The sequence below is a fragment of the Quercus robur genome, chromosome 2 (assembly GCF_932294415.1).
Source record: "Quercus robur chromosome 2, dhQueRobu3.1, whole genome shotgun sequence".
NCBI classification, from domain to species: Eukaryota; Viridiplantae; Streptophyta; class Magnoliopsida; order Fagales; family Fagaceae; genus Quercus; species Quercus robur.
Genome location: NC_065535.1, coordinates 80,293,017 through 80,306,826, shown reverse-complemented (window position 1 = coordinate 80,306,826; position 13,810 = coordinate 80,293,017). Strand labels below are relative to the sequence as shown.

At 34.0% G+C, this 13,810-nt stretch overlaps 1 protein-coding gene across 1 annotated transcript; it reads right to left on the bottom strand.

Moving 5' to 3' along the window:
- Positions 1–6,468: 6,468 nt before the first annotated feature.
- LOC126715248 (uncharacterized) lies at positions 6,469–11,141 on the bottom strand. The gene is made up of 3 exons (XM_050415761.1): positions 10,481–11,141; positions 8,754–8,825; positions 6,469–6,818 (listed from the first exon to the last, which is right to left on the bottom strand). The coding sequence occupies exons 1-3, from the start codon at positions 11,042–11,044 to the stop codon at positions 6,816–6,818; spliced, it is 639 nt and encodes a 212-aa protein (XP_050271718.1). The 5' UTR covers positions 11,045–11,141; the 3' UTR covers positions 6,469–6,815.
- Between the last annotated feature and the right edge of the window lie 2,669 nt (positions 11,142–13,810).

Genomic DNA, 13,810 nt, shown 5'->3' with positions numbered 1-13,810 from the left:
GCAATTGTTTAAATTGCAATTTTTTGTAATCTAAAATTATACATATAAAATAAGTTTATAGATTATGAAGTGTAAATAATATTTGATTAGCACAAAATTTGACATATGCAATAAAAGCATAAAGAATATACAATCTAACGGTTGTATTTTAAAAATATTTAATAATGTTAATTTTGTAAAGAAAGTTTCAACTTATAATATCTGCTCTTGATAATAGTTTATTATCATCAGATTAAGATATCAATTAGTTTTTGGTATAGGCAAGGGATTGAATTAATCGATTTTTTAAAAGAAGTTTTAACCTACAACGAACTTAGTAACAATTTCATATTTTTAAAACCCACTAAACCTTAGACAGTAAAGGTTATATAACATTTTCAGTATTAAATTGGATGTGTGATATCATAAGTGCCTTTCTTGGCATCTCTATTGTTATTTCCCAAAGGGCATGTGTGGCTGCAACCCGCACCGCCGCACGTACTAGAAGTGGCACTGCTTTACAGCCACAGTGCTAGTTCCTACCATCCATAAAGGAACCGAACTAAGGTTAAGAATCTGACTAGGAAAAGTAGAGCCTACGTTCATCCTTCACCCACCTAAAAGTTTCATCCCCTTGATTGAAAAAAATCGTCCACTCTAACCTAAAATTGGCAGTTTAGAAATTAAGCTAAAAGCATTTACTGATTTTATTAGTTTTAAGAAATGCTAGCTCGCAATATTTTTATAATACTTTTACAAAAAAATTTTAAATGGTAAGTTATTATTAGCTGTTATTAATAGGTAAAAATAATAATTTTAGTGGTGGATTCAAATTAAAACTAATAACAATTTACTATTTAGGGTTTGTTGTGAAATATATTGTTGTGAAAATATTGTGGATGTAAACTTTCTTTTAGTTTTACTTTCCTCCTTAAAAAAAAAAGAGTTTTACTTTCCTATAATTCTAGATTCTAATTAATCTCATACCAATTTCCTTTACCAATTACCAAATAAAGCCATGCATGCAGGCATCTTGAGAAATTAGGGGTTAAGGTTGCTGTGGGGTCAGAGAATTTGTGGCCCCGACCCCCTTTACATTAGGGTCCAAAGTCTGAGCCGAGGAGAACTATTGCCGAGGACGCATAATGAAAGTCTAAAAAAGGGCTAAGGATATGGCCGGGGACGATCTTATGCTCGGCACCCCATAGAGCCCCTAAAGGAAAGGACGAGCCCAGTGCAGGAACAGGCCAAGTGAAAAAGCTGCCAATACTGTAATAAAGAACTCCGCGTCTGATAGGTCCATGCTCTTCACCATACTATTCAACTTTTACAACTACTCCTAACCACTCTAGGTATGGGCTGATAGGACAAGTCTCAACCCCAGAAAGTGGAGCTTACACGTGGATACTAGAGGGAGGGTAAATGTTAATATAAAAGGGAAAAAGAACCAATGGAAAGGGGGTTCCCCAGACCACGAAGTCTTAAAAAAGGAGAAGAAGAAGAACGCTAAGCTCCTCGGACGAGGTCTAAAGACCGGAACCACTCATTGCCGCATCAGAAAAAGGTTTTGTTAGACACGTTAGGTTTACCTTCATGTAAATTTCCATAAAAACCATGGCTAACCGCTGTTCAGTGACCCAGGTCTAGCCTTTCAAGCCCACGCTCTACAAATGATATTGTTTGGGCCCTTAAACATACGAACCCAATATCATTTTGGGGTCGCTACAAATTGTGTCCTTACAGTCGCATTTGGTACACTCACTTAAATAGATATTTTCAGTTTTTAAACAATATTATACGTATTTTTATATATTTTTTCATTCACATATATTTCCACACGTATTTTTAATTTTTAAATGAATATACTAAACACCCCCTAATTCATCCAAGTCAAAGAAATAATCAGCTACAAACAAGACCTAATGAAAAACTTAGGCACCTTAGCAAATACGAAGTGGCACTTAGTTTTATGTGCCAGTCTGCCAAAGCCAGTGGTGCAGTGCCAGATGGCAGCACTAACTGTATGTAACTAACCTACGTGGCACCCAATCTTTGATGGGAAACATGTAGGCCGGTGCCTTATCTTATTAGGCAATGGTCTGGACAGGTGTACATGTGAGTGTCTCCTCTCTTAGGCCTCGTCACCTTAACGAACGCATACATAATTATTCCAAAAGAATACCACCATTGCCATATCAACTTTAATGATTATTGTAAGTGGCAGGTTTATGATGGAAAATTATTGCATGATGGAACTCAGGCGAAAATGGGTAATTACCCATAAAAAACAAACTATATAGTTAGTAGGGTCCGTTTACAAACTATATATATTTCTAGCAACTCGAGCCTCAAAGACTCGATTTTGGGCCCCTAAATCGAGCCTCTAAAGCTTGATTTTCATGGGTTGTTCCTGTCTGATGTGACACTTTTTCTACATGGCATCTACATGAGAATCGAGTTTCTAAGACTCGATTTACATTTAAAACGAAAACAAAAAAAAACCACAAGGGCAGCAGGAAAAGAAAACCACAACAACGCGTTCATCAGAGAAGAAAGGAAAAAAAAAAAAAAAAAAAAAAAAAAAAAAACCAGAGAAGAATGTGTTCATCAGAGAAGAAAGAAAAAAAAAAAAAAAAAAAAAAAAAACCCAAAAACAGTCGCGTGGCGACCTGGGTCGCCGGGTCGCGCGGCGGCCTGGGTCGCCGGCCTGGATCTGTCGCGTGCGGCCTGTGTCGCCATTCCTTCTTCTTCTTCTTCTCTCTTTTTTTTTTTTTTTTTTTTTCTTTCTTTCTGCCTTTTTTTCCGCTGTTTCTGCATTTTGGGTTGCATTTTGGGTTATTAATATTTTATTTTTGGGTTGGAAATCGAGTCTTAGAGACTCGATTTCCATGTAGATGCCACCTGGACAAAGTGCCACATCAGACAGGAATAACCCATGAAAATCGAGCCTTAGAGGCTCGATTTAGGGGCCAAAATCGAGTCTTTGAGGCTCGAGTTGCTAAAAATATATATAGTTTGTAAACGGACCCTACTAACTAAATAGTTTGTTTTTTATGGGTAATTACCCATTTTTTTCCTGGAACTCACTTCTTTGTAAGGGAGAACTAATATAGTTCCAGTCTATACAATAATAGTCTGTTTAAGAATAGTGTTTATTACTTTTATATAAATTTATCGTTTTTTATTATTATTTATATTTTGTCATATTGAATAGTTATGAATGAATAGTTGTGAAAACAAATATAAAATGAGTTGTAGTACTAGAATTTTTCACCCATACACTACACATTACACACACAAAAATGACAACTCCTTCTTAAAGCTTAATTAGGAAGGAGCAAATATATATATATATATAACCTTTGAGGGGAATAACTAAAAAAGCTCTTTATGCCAAAACTTTACTTAGTCACCTCTCCTTCCTTTTCTTTCCTTCCTACCCATATAATGCCATAAAGATTCTTTTCTTTTAAACCTCTCCTCACATACAAAAAAAAAAAAAAAAAAAAAAAAAAAAAAAAAAAAAAAAAAAAAAAAAAAAGGAGAGGAAAAATGTGCTACCCTGCAGGAATGCCTTTGGGTGGCGTTAGAGACTTAACGGTGCATCACAGATGGTTTGTTTTGCAGTTGCAGGCACCTATGGTGGTTGAAACAGTGACAAGGCATGCATCAACAGCTGTGGCTGGAGAGGGTTCAGGAGGTGGTGGTGGTGGTGGTGGAGGCTCGATAAAGCAGTGTGTGTGTTCACCAACGGGGCATCCAGGTTCATTTCGTTGCAGGCAACATCATGCAGCTGGGTATGTTTGGGGTGGTCGGGTGCTAAGAGAATATGGGTCCACAACTAGTTAAAGTATGTTAAAAGGTCTGTTTGTTGAGTTCTGTAAGAGAACAAAGGAATATGATATACTGATTTATGGTTGTTCTATATATAATCCCTTCCTTTCACGGTTTCTCATGAATGAATTTGGATATTTCTGGATGGATCAGAGGAAATTTGAGTCCTCTCTTTCTCTTATACCGTATACGGCTTATGTTTTCAGTCTTTGTTTAATTGTTTATATTAATCACTTTTCTTCTCTCTCCTTTATTTTTGGTCTGTCTGAAATGAGGTTTTTTAAGTCCTCCAAATAATTTCCCAAAATGAAAAAAAAAGAAGAAAAAAAGAAAGAAAGAAAGAAAGAAAAAAAAGCGAGGGTTGTATTTGTATAATACTTATAGCGATAGTGATGAATTCTGCATTGTGGAAGCCAATGTTAAACATGCAATAAGACATCCATGAGAAGACTTTAGCCTTTTGCCTCTCATGCAGTTATATAGGAAAAAACATTGGCTTTCTCAACGATGAATTTGATGGAAAAATAACTAAAAAATCATTTATCTTGCCGCATTACAATGCTTCCATAGTATTCAAGGTGTGATTAAATTAGTGGATTGTGGAAAGAAAGTGTTTTGAGGTGGTGCAGAGGTCAGGATCGGAGCTCACAGATTTATGAAATAAGAATTAAGAACCCATGCCAATAGTCTGTATGTTTATCCTTACAAGGCTGATTTTTGTATATTTCATGTAGGAGGAACCGGGCACATATCCAATTCCTAGAATAAGCTAGAATGCCGTAGATGATTTTTCTTTTTGCTAGAATAGACTTCAGTAGTAATCAAAGTATTCACGTCTAACGAAGGATTCTAGTTTTTGCTAGAATATACGTCAATAGTAATCAAGCTTAGAAAAAAAAAGAATCATCATGGATTCACATCCAATGAAAAATTCTAATTTTGGAAACCTCCGTATTAGATACCCAATAATGTTAGGCGTAAGTAATTAATAATTGCATTTGAGTGAGTAATTCAGACTCCCCTTGGGAGTATACAATTGTAGCTCCTATATCATGATTTAGTTTTAAAGATAATTCGATAGGTATAATAATTAGGGAAGAGGGATTCAAATCCTGGAATCAAGGTTGTCAAAATCAAGATCCTACGTAGGATCATTGAAGATAGGTAAGATCGTAGGATCGGATCGTGAATCATAAGATCCTACATATTTTCAGATTTAAAGCAAAAAACACATTGATAATGACTTTGTATATTGAATAATCACGTAAATTATAAATTCATTCATAAAAAAACTAAGATTTACATCATATGATGTAATTTACATGTCATACATCGCTAAATCTATACTAACAAAACAAATATATTTAAGTTTTGACCCAATATATTTAAAAAGTTCAATAAATATTTAATTAGCAATCAAATACCAAAATATTTATCAAAACATATGAAAAATATTTTCTAAGTTCTAAGTTCCAAGTTTGAAATCCAAAATAAGTTAGCAAATGGAAACTAGCTAACTATAATATAAAATCCAAAAGCAAGATGAATATTAAGGTGAAGTGAACATTTAATTATTTCCATTCTAAGGTTCTTATAACGACCATCCTAAATTCCTAACATCATCATCTATTTCATCATCTATGTAGACATTATATATTTGTATGCTAGAACTGTAAAAGATATCATCATCCATTTCATCATCTATGTAGACATTATATATTTGTATACTAGAACTGCAAAAGACATTAAGATACAATTTCACACTCAACTATTCAAGTTATACCACTCAGCAACAATTAAAGAACATACTCAAAAAAATCAATCAATCAATCAAGATACAAATACAAGCATAACTGATAAAAAAAAAATATTTTAGTAATATTAAAAAACAAATTAGTATATTGACCAAACAAATTGAATAACATTATAGCTTAAAAGACAACAAAGCCAACATCAAATTCTTCATTTAGAAATAATGAAGCATTCATTCATTTTGATTACAAATGAACTAGAAACTAAAAAACATTTGCTTAGGTTAACATAATTTTATAAAAATAAAATAAAAAGTCATACCATCACAACATAAAAAATAAACCCCTTAAAGCTTCATTAAAAAAAAAAACCAAAAATTTATGTTTTTAGTAGGATCGATAAAATCTCATACGATCTCACATTTTTTACAATCCTAGTGCAATCTTAAACGTTTTGGTGCGGTAAGATCGTAACATCGTGTGATCCTACGATTTAGATCGCGATTTTGACAACTATGCCTGACATTTTTTAAAAAAGAGTGCAGATAATACTAATGAGTTCCAAAACTCTTGATAACAAGAACTCCTTTATTAGACCCCATATGACAGGTATCACATAAGCCACACATACCTCGCAGCCAAACATGTGCCCAACTGAAAATTCTCTTACAAGCCAATCGGACACAACCATCAGGCATGTCCAACAAGAAAGAGATAACAAGACTTAGGCAGTGTTTGGATCCATTTTTTTCATCACTCAATTTCCGTCACTCAATTTCCGTTACTCAATTTCCATCACTCATCACTCATCACTCAAAATACCCTACCCGTTTGGCACCATCACTCAATATTTTTCACTTAATTTGCTGAGGTTGTTAAATTTTTGTTTCTTAATCCACCCATCTGTAAAGTAAATATTCTAATTATTACTGAGATTTTAGAAAAGGTCACACCATATCACAAAGACTGTATTACATCTCTTCATATATATATATACAGGAGAAAAAGAGAGTTTGACAGAAGATCTGCTGGTTCAACACCCAGACTAAGACCAATACAAACCATACCAATCATCCCTCAGAATTTTGGGCCACAAATGCACTGAGAATAAACAGGAATCAGGTATTTGTATTCTTCACTTGGGTCCCAAGGCCTTCAATAATTTACCTCCGACACCCAACTCAATGTTCAGCTTCCATCTTGTCAATTGTCATTAAGAATCTCTGCTGCATTTATATAATATCTACCCCATCACTGCAAAAAACAAAAACCAGTAAATGGATTAGCAAAAGAAACCTTGATGCTTCAAAATATTAAATATGTAACCAAAAAATGGGGGGAAATCAACAATTATAGCTACAGTATTAGGACAATTACATGAGCTTAACCACTCCTCACATTTCATCTCATTTCTTGTTTGGTTTCCACTCGCCATGCACAGGAAACCACATTTCACACGGGCAGCATATCCTGTAAATTGCTACCCTCTCTGTTGGGAAAGGATGGGTATGCATTAGCAATCAACATGGTTGTCAAAATTAGGATCCCATGTATGATTGGTGAGAGGGTCTCACGAATTGGATTATGTGGTTGGATTGAGGATTGTAAGACTAGTAGACTACCTTCCATTAAATATAAATAAAAATGATTATGTATTTTAAAGAATCAATAAAATAAAAATAAAATAAAAAAAGAAAGAAGAAAAATTTGACACCATGTTGCTAAGTATCAAATTAAATTATCTATAACAATCTAAAACTACAAATAGAGGAATAAAATTAGCTTTTATTTAATAAAAAAAGGAGTCTTTAAAGTTTTAAACACGCATGGGAGCAAGTGCGAAGAAGCTAGTAATTAATTTATACAATTGATGGAACTTGAGTATTTCATTAATCATCCCAGGAGATGGAATTTCCTTCTCAGTGCGCAAAAGCTAATGAAACTCATTTAGCACTCTTTCAGTTTTGCAACCTTAAGTTCGGTTCAAGACCAACTCCAATTATGGTTGTTCAAGCTCAAAAATTATTCATGACAAACATAATCAAAATTCAAAGATGCTTTCAACTTTCAATTCATCAAATCTTAACATCTTTTAGCACCCTAGACTCAACCTAATGGATGGGCAAAACTTGTAATATATTTATACTTTCATCACCTCTAATTTCAACTTTCAATTTGCTTAGTATATAGGAACTTAAATATCATCCAGGGTTGCATATAGGTATCTATATAGCATCAGAAACAAGGAGGCAAATTTGCCTTTCGGGAAATTTGTAAGAAGCAGAATGGGTTTTCCTGTCAAATTGACCAAACAAATAAAAAACAACAAAGGTGAAAGGTCCACCTACCAAGCTGGCTATCCACAATATCATATGATTCAAATCCCATCAGTGACAAAATTCCAGTCCTCCAAATGTCACCTCTCTTCTAAACCTAGTTTGATCCTTATTTTTCGTCAATGGATATAGAACAAAACAAACCCAATAGTAATATATCTGAACTTCCACCCCCCACCCCCTCCCAAAAGTCAGTTACAATATATGGCCATTTCTTGAGGTCACCAAACACATATTAGCACCAACCATATATTTCTTAAACTCCTCTCTCAAACAATATCCCTTTCAAATCGGCAGTACTTGTGGTATATAATCATATAGATTGGCTTGGGATTGAGATCCTATGAGATTCTACCCCAGTTTGCTGTATTAATGATGGTGCACTGATCAAGATCTATTTCTCATTCTATCCTACAATCTGGGTTGTGATTTTCATAACCATGTGCCTTAGTAGGAAACCAAACTGGATGATAGTTAATTTTGGAGCTGGAGGTAACTCAACTTCATCTATAGATGGAACTGGGCTTAACCTTTTTTTTATTGGTAAGTTACACATGCACCCAATGGGTCTTGATCCAACAACCTCACCCTCCACTGAGCACTACTTATAAGGGGAGGAAGAGCCAGTTGAGCTAGAGCTCATTAGAATTGGAGTGATCCTTTTAATGTATAATTATAACATCAAGAACTGTGTTTCAGCTAGATTTAGTAAGTGTTTATACTTAGCGAGCACCAAATTTTCAATCTCGAAATCAAAAGCTAGTTTTGATATGACAGAAAAGTTTCCTTATGTGTGCAACTGAAACAGCAATTTTATATAATCTGCAATACAGTAAAGTAAGTAAAAGCTCACCTCAGGGTAGCAATCCTGGTGGACAATTGTCTGGTTGTTCGTATTTACATACACCTCACAGGATACTCTTGCCTGATGTACATGTTGGAACACAGTTTAAACACATGGAGAAAGAAGATGCATCATGTAACAGAATAAAGCTTGTAGGAGAATGCTATGGAATTATCAGAACAAACTAAAATTTCCTTAACATACCGTTTCTTAATGCAGTGAGCGTACTGCTTCTGTTTTGCAACATACTTAGTTATTGCAAAAAGCCACGCAATCACATACAAATATTTCCAAATAATCAATCTATAGATTCAGAGCTCAAGATTGTTTCTTTACTTATGTGAACTGATGACTGGTTTATGTCAAGTAAAGCAAATAATGATAGTATATAAAAAGGTAAAAGAGTAAATTTGCCAACTTATTTGATGCACATATCTAAATCAATTGTTATCGTGACATTATTTGAGCTTTGCCTTGAAGATTTTGAAACTGCAGCATGGGCATATATAATTGAGACATATGACCTTGTGAAAAATCACATCCTTAATTAAGGCATTAATCCTCAAAGATAAACCCACCACTCCCCTCCCTTCCTTTCTACACATTCAAACCATGCTAAGTTGCTAACTTCACATCCTCTCAGCTAGACCATTGTTAACCAGTACTCTCTCTATATATATTATTGAATCTTCTATCCAAAAAACAGAAAAACTCTATTATGATCTTTCTCTCATTCACCATTATATCCATAAGTATACCACATTTACAAAGATAATTGGTACTCATCTTCGCAAGACACAAACCATTAAACAGAGCTCACTTTTTAGAATCCCCCTTCCCCATCCTTCTCATTTTCCATATATATATATATATATATTTTTTTTTTTTTCGATATTTCTTTTTAAAAAAAAATTCCATCCTAGTTTGTTAATTAGTTAGGAAGGTGATGAACATGAAACTCAATAACCATATCACCAATCCAGCCACTCCTCTCTAAGTCCATGCATATCCACCACAATATTTCCATCTTTGTAAATTCACCCAACCAATTAGCAGATAGCATTATGCTTTCTAAGCCTTCATATGCCAACTACTAAACAGAGCAACTACAACACCATGATCTCTTTTAGACCTTTTAATAAACCTTGAAGCCTTATATAACATATTTCTTTAGAAACACTTAGTGAGCACACCCGGTGTAAAAGAGGTTTCTCCTCCATATCATTACAAGTTATTAATTATAATTTCAAACAAAAGCAATCATTTGAGATCCTCATTGATTTGTAGTTTGTACCTTGTTTGAGTGGTCTACAGCTTGGGGATTTACACATTATACTTCCACTTTTTGAGTTTCACAACTCTCTTAGTTTTTCTGGTTAATTCTAGTAATTCTTTTAGATACTTTGTGTTCATCATTGTGAATATGGAGCAATTCTTTTCAATAAAATTTCATCACTTATCAGGAAAAAAAAAAAAAAAAATCCTAGCAATTTAATCTCTATTCATTCTAACAAGAACACCAATGCCTCTCCTTAACCACTTGAAACCCTAGATTCCGAATTTCCCTAATTTTACCAAACCCTAGCCCCACCATGTAAGCATAAGTTAATTAAAGCACAAGCACTCATTTAATCCAATCAAATCATACCATAAATCGAAAACAATGCCAACAAATGTAAAAATCAAATGCAACACTATTGAATTATGATGAGCAAGGTTCTATAATGTATATATACCTTGAGAGGAATTTTGAACAAGAAGAACCCTAACACGCCATTGACTTGGGTATCAGTATCGAAAGGGATCACTCCCTTGGCCAAATCTTCAAGCAAGTAAAAGACGTCGTGAATGACCTCCAATCCGTTGAGATCGAGCGTGGCATTCACGTAGGACGAAGCTCTGGACCTGACGCGGCCACCTTGGGAGCTCACAAACCCTAGCTCTCTCGCTCTGTACCCCACCGACACGTCGAGGGAATCGTAGTCGAGCGAGAAGAAGTCACGGTTGTGGACCATGACGGTGAGAGAGAACGAGAGGTCGAGAGTGAGTCCCAGGGACGAGTTGACTTTGATGCGGTTGAGTCTGAGGCGGGCGAGTTGGATGGTGGGGTCGTAGGGGTAGAGGAAATAGATGGAGAGGGAGAGGAGGAAGAGAGAGGTGGCGCCGATGAGGAATTTGCGGAGGAGAAGTCGGCGTCGTGTTGGAGCGGGGTGGTATACAGGGAGGAAGACGACGTTTTGGGCGGTGGGGTTGGGAGGGAGAGGGGAGTAGACAACGTAGTCGTTCTTTGTTGAAGCCATGGCTTTCGAATTCGATGACTGTTCAGAAGCTGGAGTGTGGCCTATTAATTAATGGGGGAAGCCAAAGGAGATGGAATGTGGCCTATTAATTGAAGCCAAATAGTCTACTAATTAAAGATAAAGATCACGATTTTGTTTTTTTTTTTGAAGATCACGAAATAGTCTATTAATTAGACTACACGCAAAAGACAAAAGTTATAAATAAATAGATTTTTTTTCTTAGTGTCATCATTTTTGGTATATGCCCATTGAAGTTTCAAGAATAATTAGAAATAAAAAAAATATATATAAATAAAAACTACATGGTTCAAATTTTTAATCAAATCAAAATTTAATATATAAGAAAATGTTGAATGTCTTTAGTTTCAAAATTGACCACCGTGCACCTTTGGTGTGGTGGTCATTCCATATGTATAAATGCTTGTGGGGTGTGGGGAGTAAGGGTTAGGGTTCAAGTTTTCAGGAGGAAGTTTCACACACATATACACTTAAATTAAGTTAGAGTATAAATTTTATCTTGTATAAAAAAAAATTAAGGGCCTGCTTGGTAGAGCATTTTAATAACATGTTTTCAGTTTTTAAACAACATTACATGCATTTTTACACAATTTTTCACCATACGTATTTCAAAAAAATACAAACAACATTACTCAAACTCTTCTACCAAACGGGCCCTAAATCGCCTATAAATTTATAAAACTAAAAAATACACGGAATAAGGAACAAAAGTATTTATATTAACGCATAGATTTTTTAATTTCCCCATTCTTGCAACCACAACACATAAATACACCATATATTACTTTTAAAACTATTGATGGTATCTATCTTTCATCTCAAAAAAAAAAAAAAAAAAAAAACAAACAAACAAACAAACAAACAAAACACCCTATTGATGGTATAAAGATACATAAATTTAAAGAGAATTGAAAGACATAAGAATATAAGTTGGACATTGAAAAACATACACTTCTCATTTAATTTCAATTAGATTAGTTAAAATGAACGGATTAGAACCCTCAAAATCTAGCACCACCACCCCATAACATGTGACCAGATTAGAACCCACCACCACTATAAACCCACGAACCACCCACAACCAATATACACAACCCAACAATGCTGACCCATCATTGCCACCCACAACGCTGTCACTTGAGAGAAAAGAGAGAGCTCTAAGAGGAGAGAAAAGATGTGAATAAAAATTAAGTAGCATTGCTAGTAACTAATCACTGTAACAAATGCTAAATTTTTTTGGCAAATAGCAATTGGATGAAGGTCATTGTTTGGTATGTGATGTGCTAAAATATCATTTTGGGTGTTTTAGGTTTTAACACACCCAATGCTAATGATCTTAAACTAATATAATTTAATACTATTTGTAACTCAAGAAAATATCCCTTCAAAAAAAAAAAAAAAAAACACATTACATACATATTATTACACTCTATATTTTTTAATTGAATATGAATTCTGGCAAATCTATCTTTAGGTTACATTATCTTTGTATATTCTCCATACTTGTAAAATTTAAAGATGATTAAATATCAATAACTATGTTATTAATTAAATGTTTAAAGTTCAAGTTTTTTATAGTTTAAAATTATGAATAAAAAATGGGTTTATGAATCAAATAGAAAATAAAGTTTGATTAACACAATATTTGGCACAAATTTTAAAAACGTAAAGGACATATAATCCAATGGCAGGGATATTGTGTGAAATTACAGTACTATGTGTTAGGGTAAAAAATTAAGTTTTTTTTGAAGATCACATTAGGGTTTTTTTTTTTATATAAAAAAGTATTTATAAAATAGTAAAAAAATTACATGTATAAAGAATTTGGTTCAGTCTGGTCTTTTTTTTGTTTGCAAAACCGAGACCAAGATTGAAGCCCAAATTTTTAAAAATGGAGGACTGGGATTGATTGGATCCCTAAAAAAAATCAAACGAGACCAAATTTTCAATCCAATTTGGTCGGTTAGTTCAGTCTAAACGGTTTTTTGTACACGCCTAATAATGATGTAGAAAAATGTGGATTTAAAAAAGATTAGATAATAGCATTATAACATTATGAGAGGGTGTTTGGTTCAACTCTTGACTATCAACACTTTCATGTATTTGGTTCCGCATGTCCTCAAGATTAAAACTAATTCCAATAACACTACTGAGAAATATAAAGTTCATCTTGTGGCCTAAGGGTTCATTAGGAGTATGACGTTAACTATGAAAAAACCTTTTCTCTTGTCTAGTTTCATGAACAGACCAAAAATATTGATAGTGATTATTATCTTGTCCAACATCACCTTCTCCAAGGCTCCCTCCAGCTTTATTCTGTTCATTCTCATGATCACTGTGGCCGGCTCAACGCTTACGCCTAAGGCCCCCTGGACCCCCAAGTTTTCTAAAAAGGGACTCTAAAGGCCCCCCATTGGAACAAAAAAGCCCCTCTCTAAAAGTTTGTAGGATGATATTCAATTTATAAAAAAAAAAAAAAAATTTAAAGAGTTTTCCATTCTTTCCTCTATCTCCAAGGTCCCCAAAATATTGGGTCAATAAAATTGAAATCTTAAAATTGTTTCACTAAAAGAAAATTGTAATGAGCATGTTGATAAAGCGGTTGAGCTATTATCAATTATAAAATAAATGTTATAAGAACCTAAATACAAAAAATTATTTAATAATTTTGCATATCAAAAAGCAAGAAAATTATTACCATTTAAAAAAAAATATTATTTAGCTATTTTATTTGCGGTAATTTGGCCT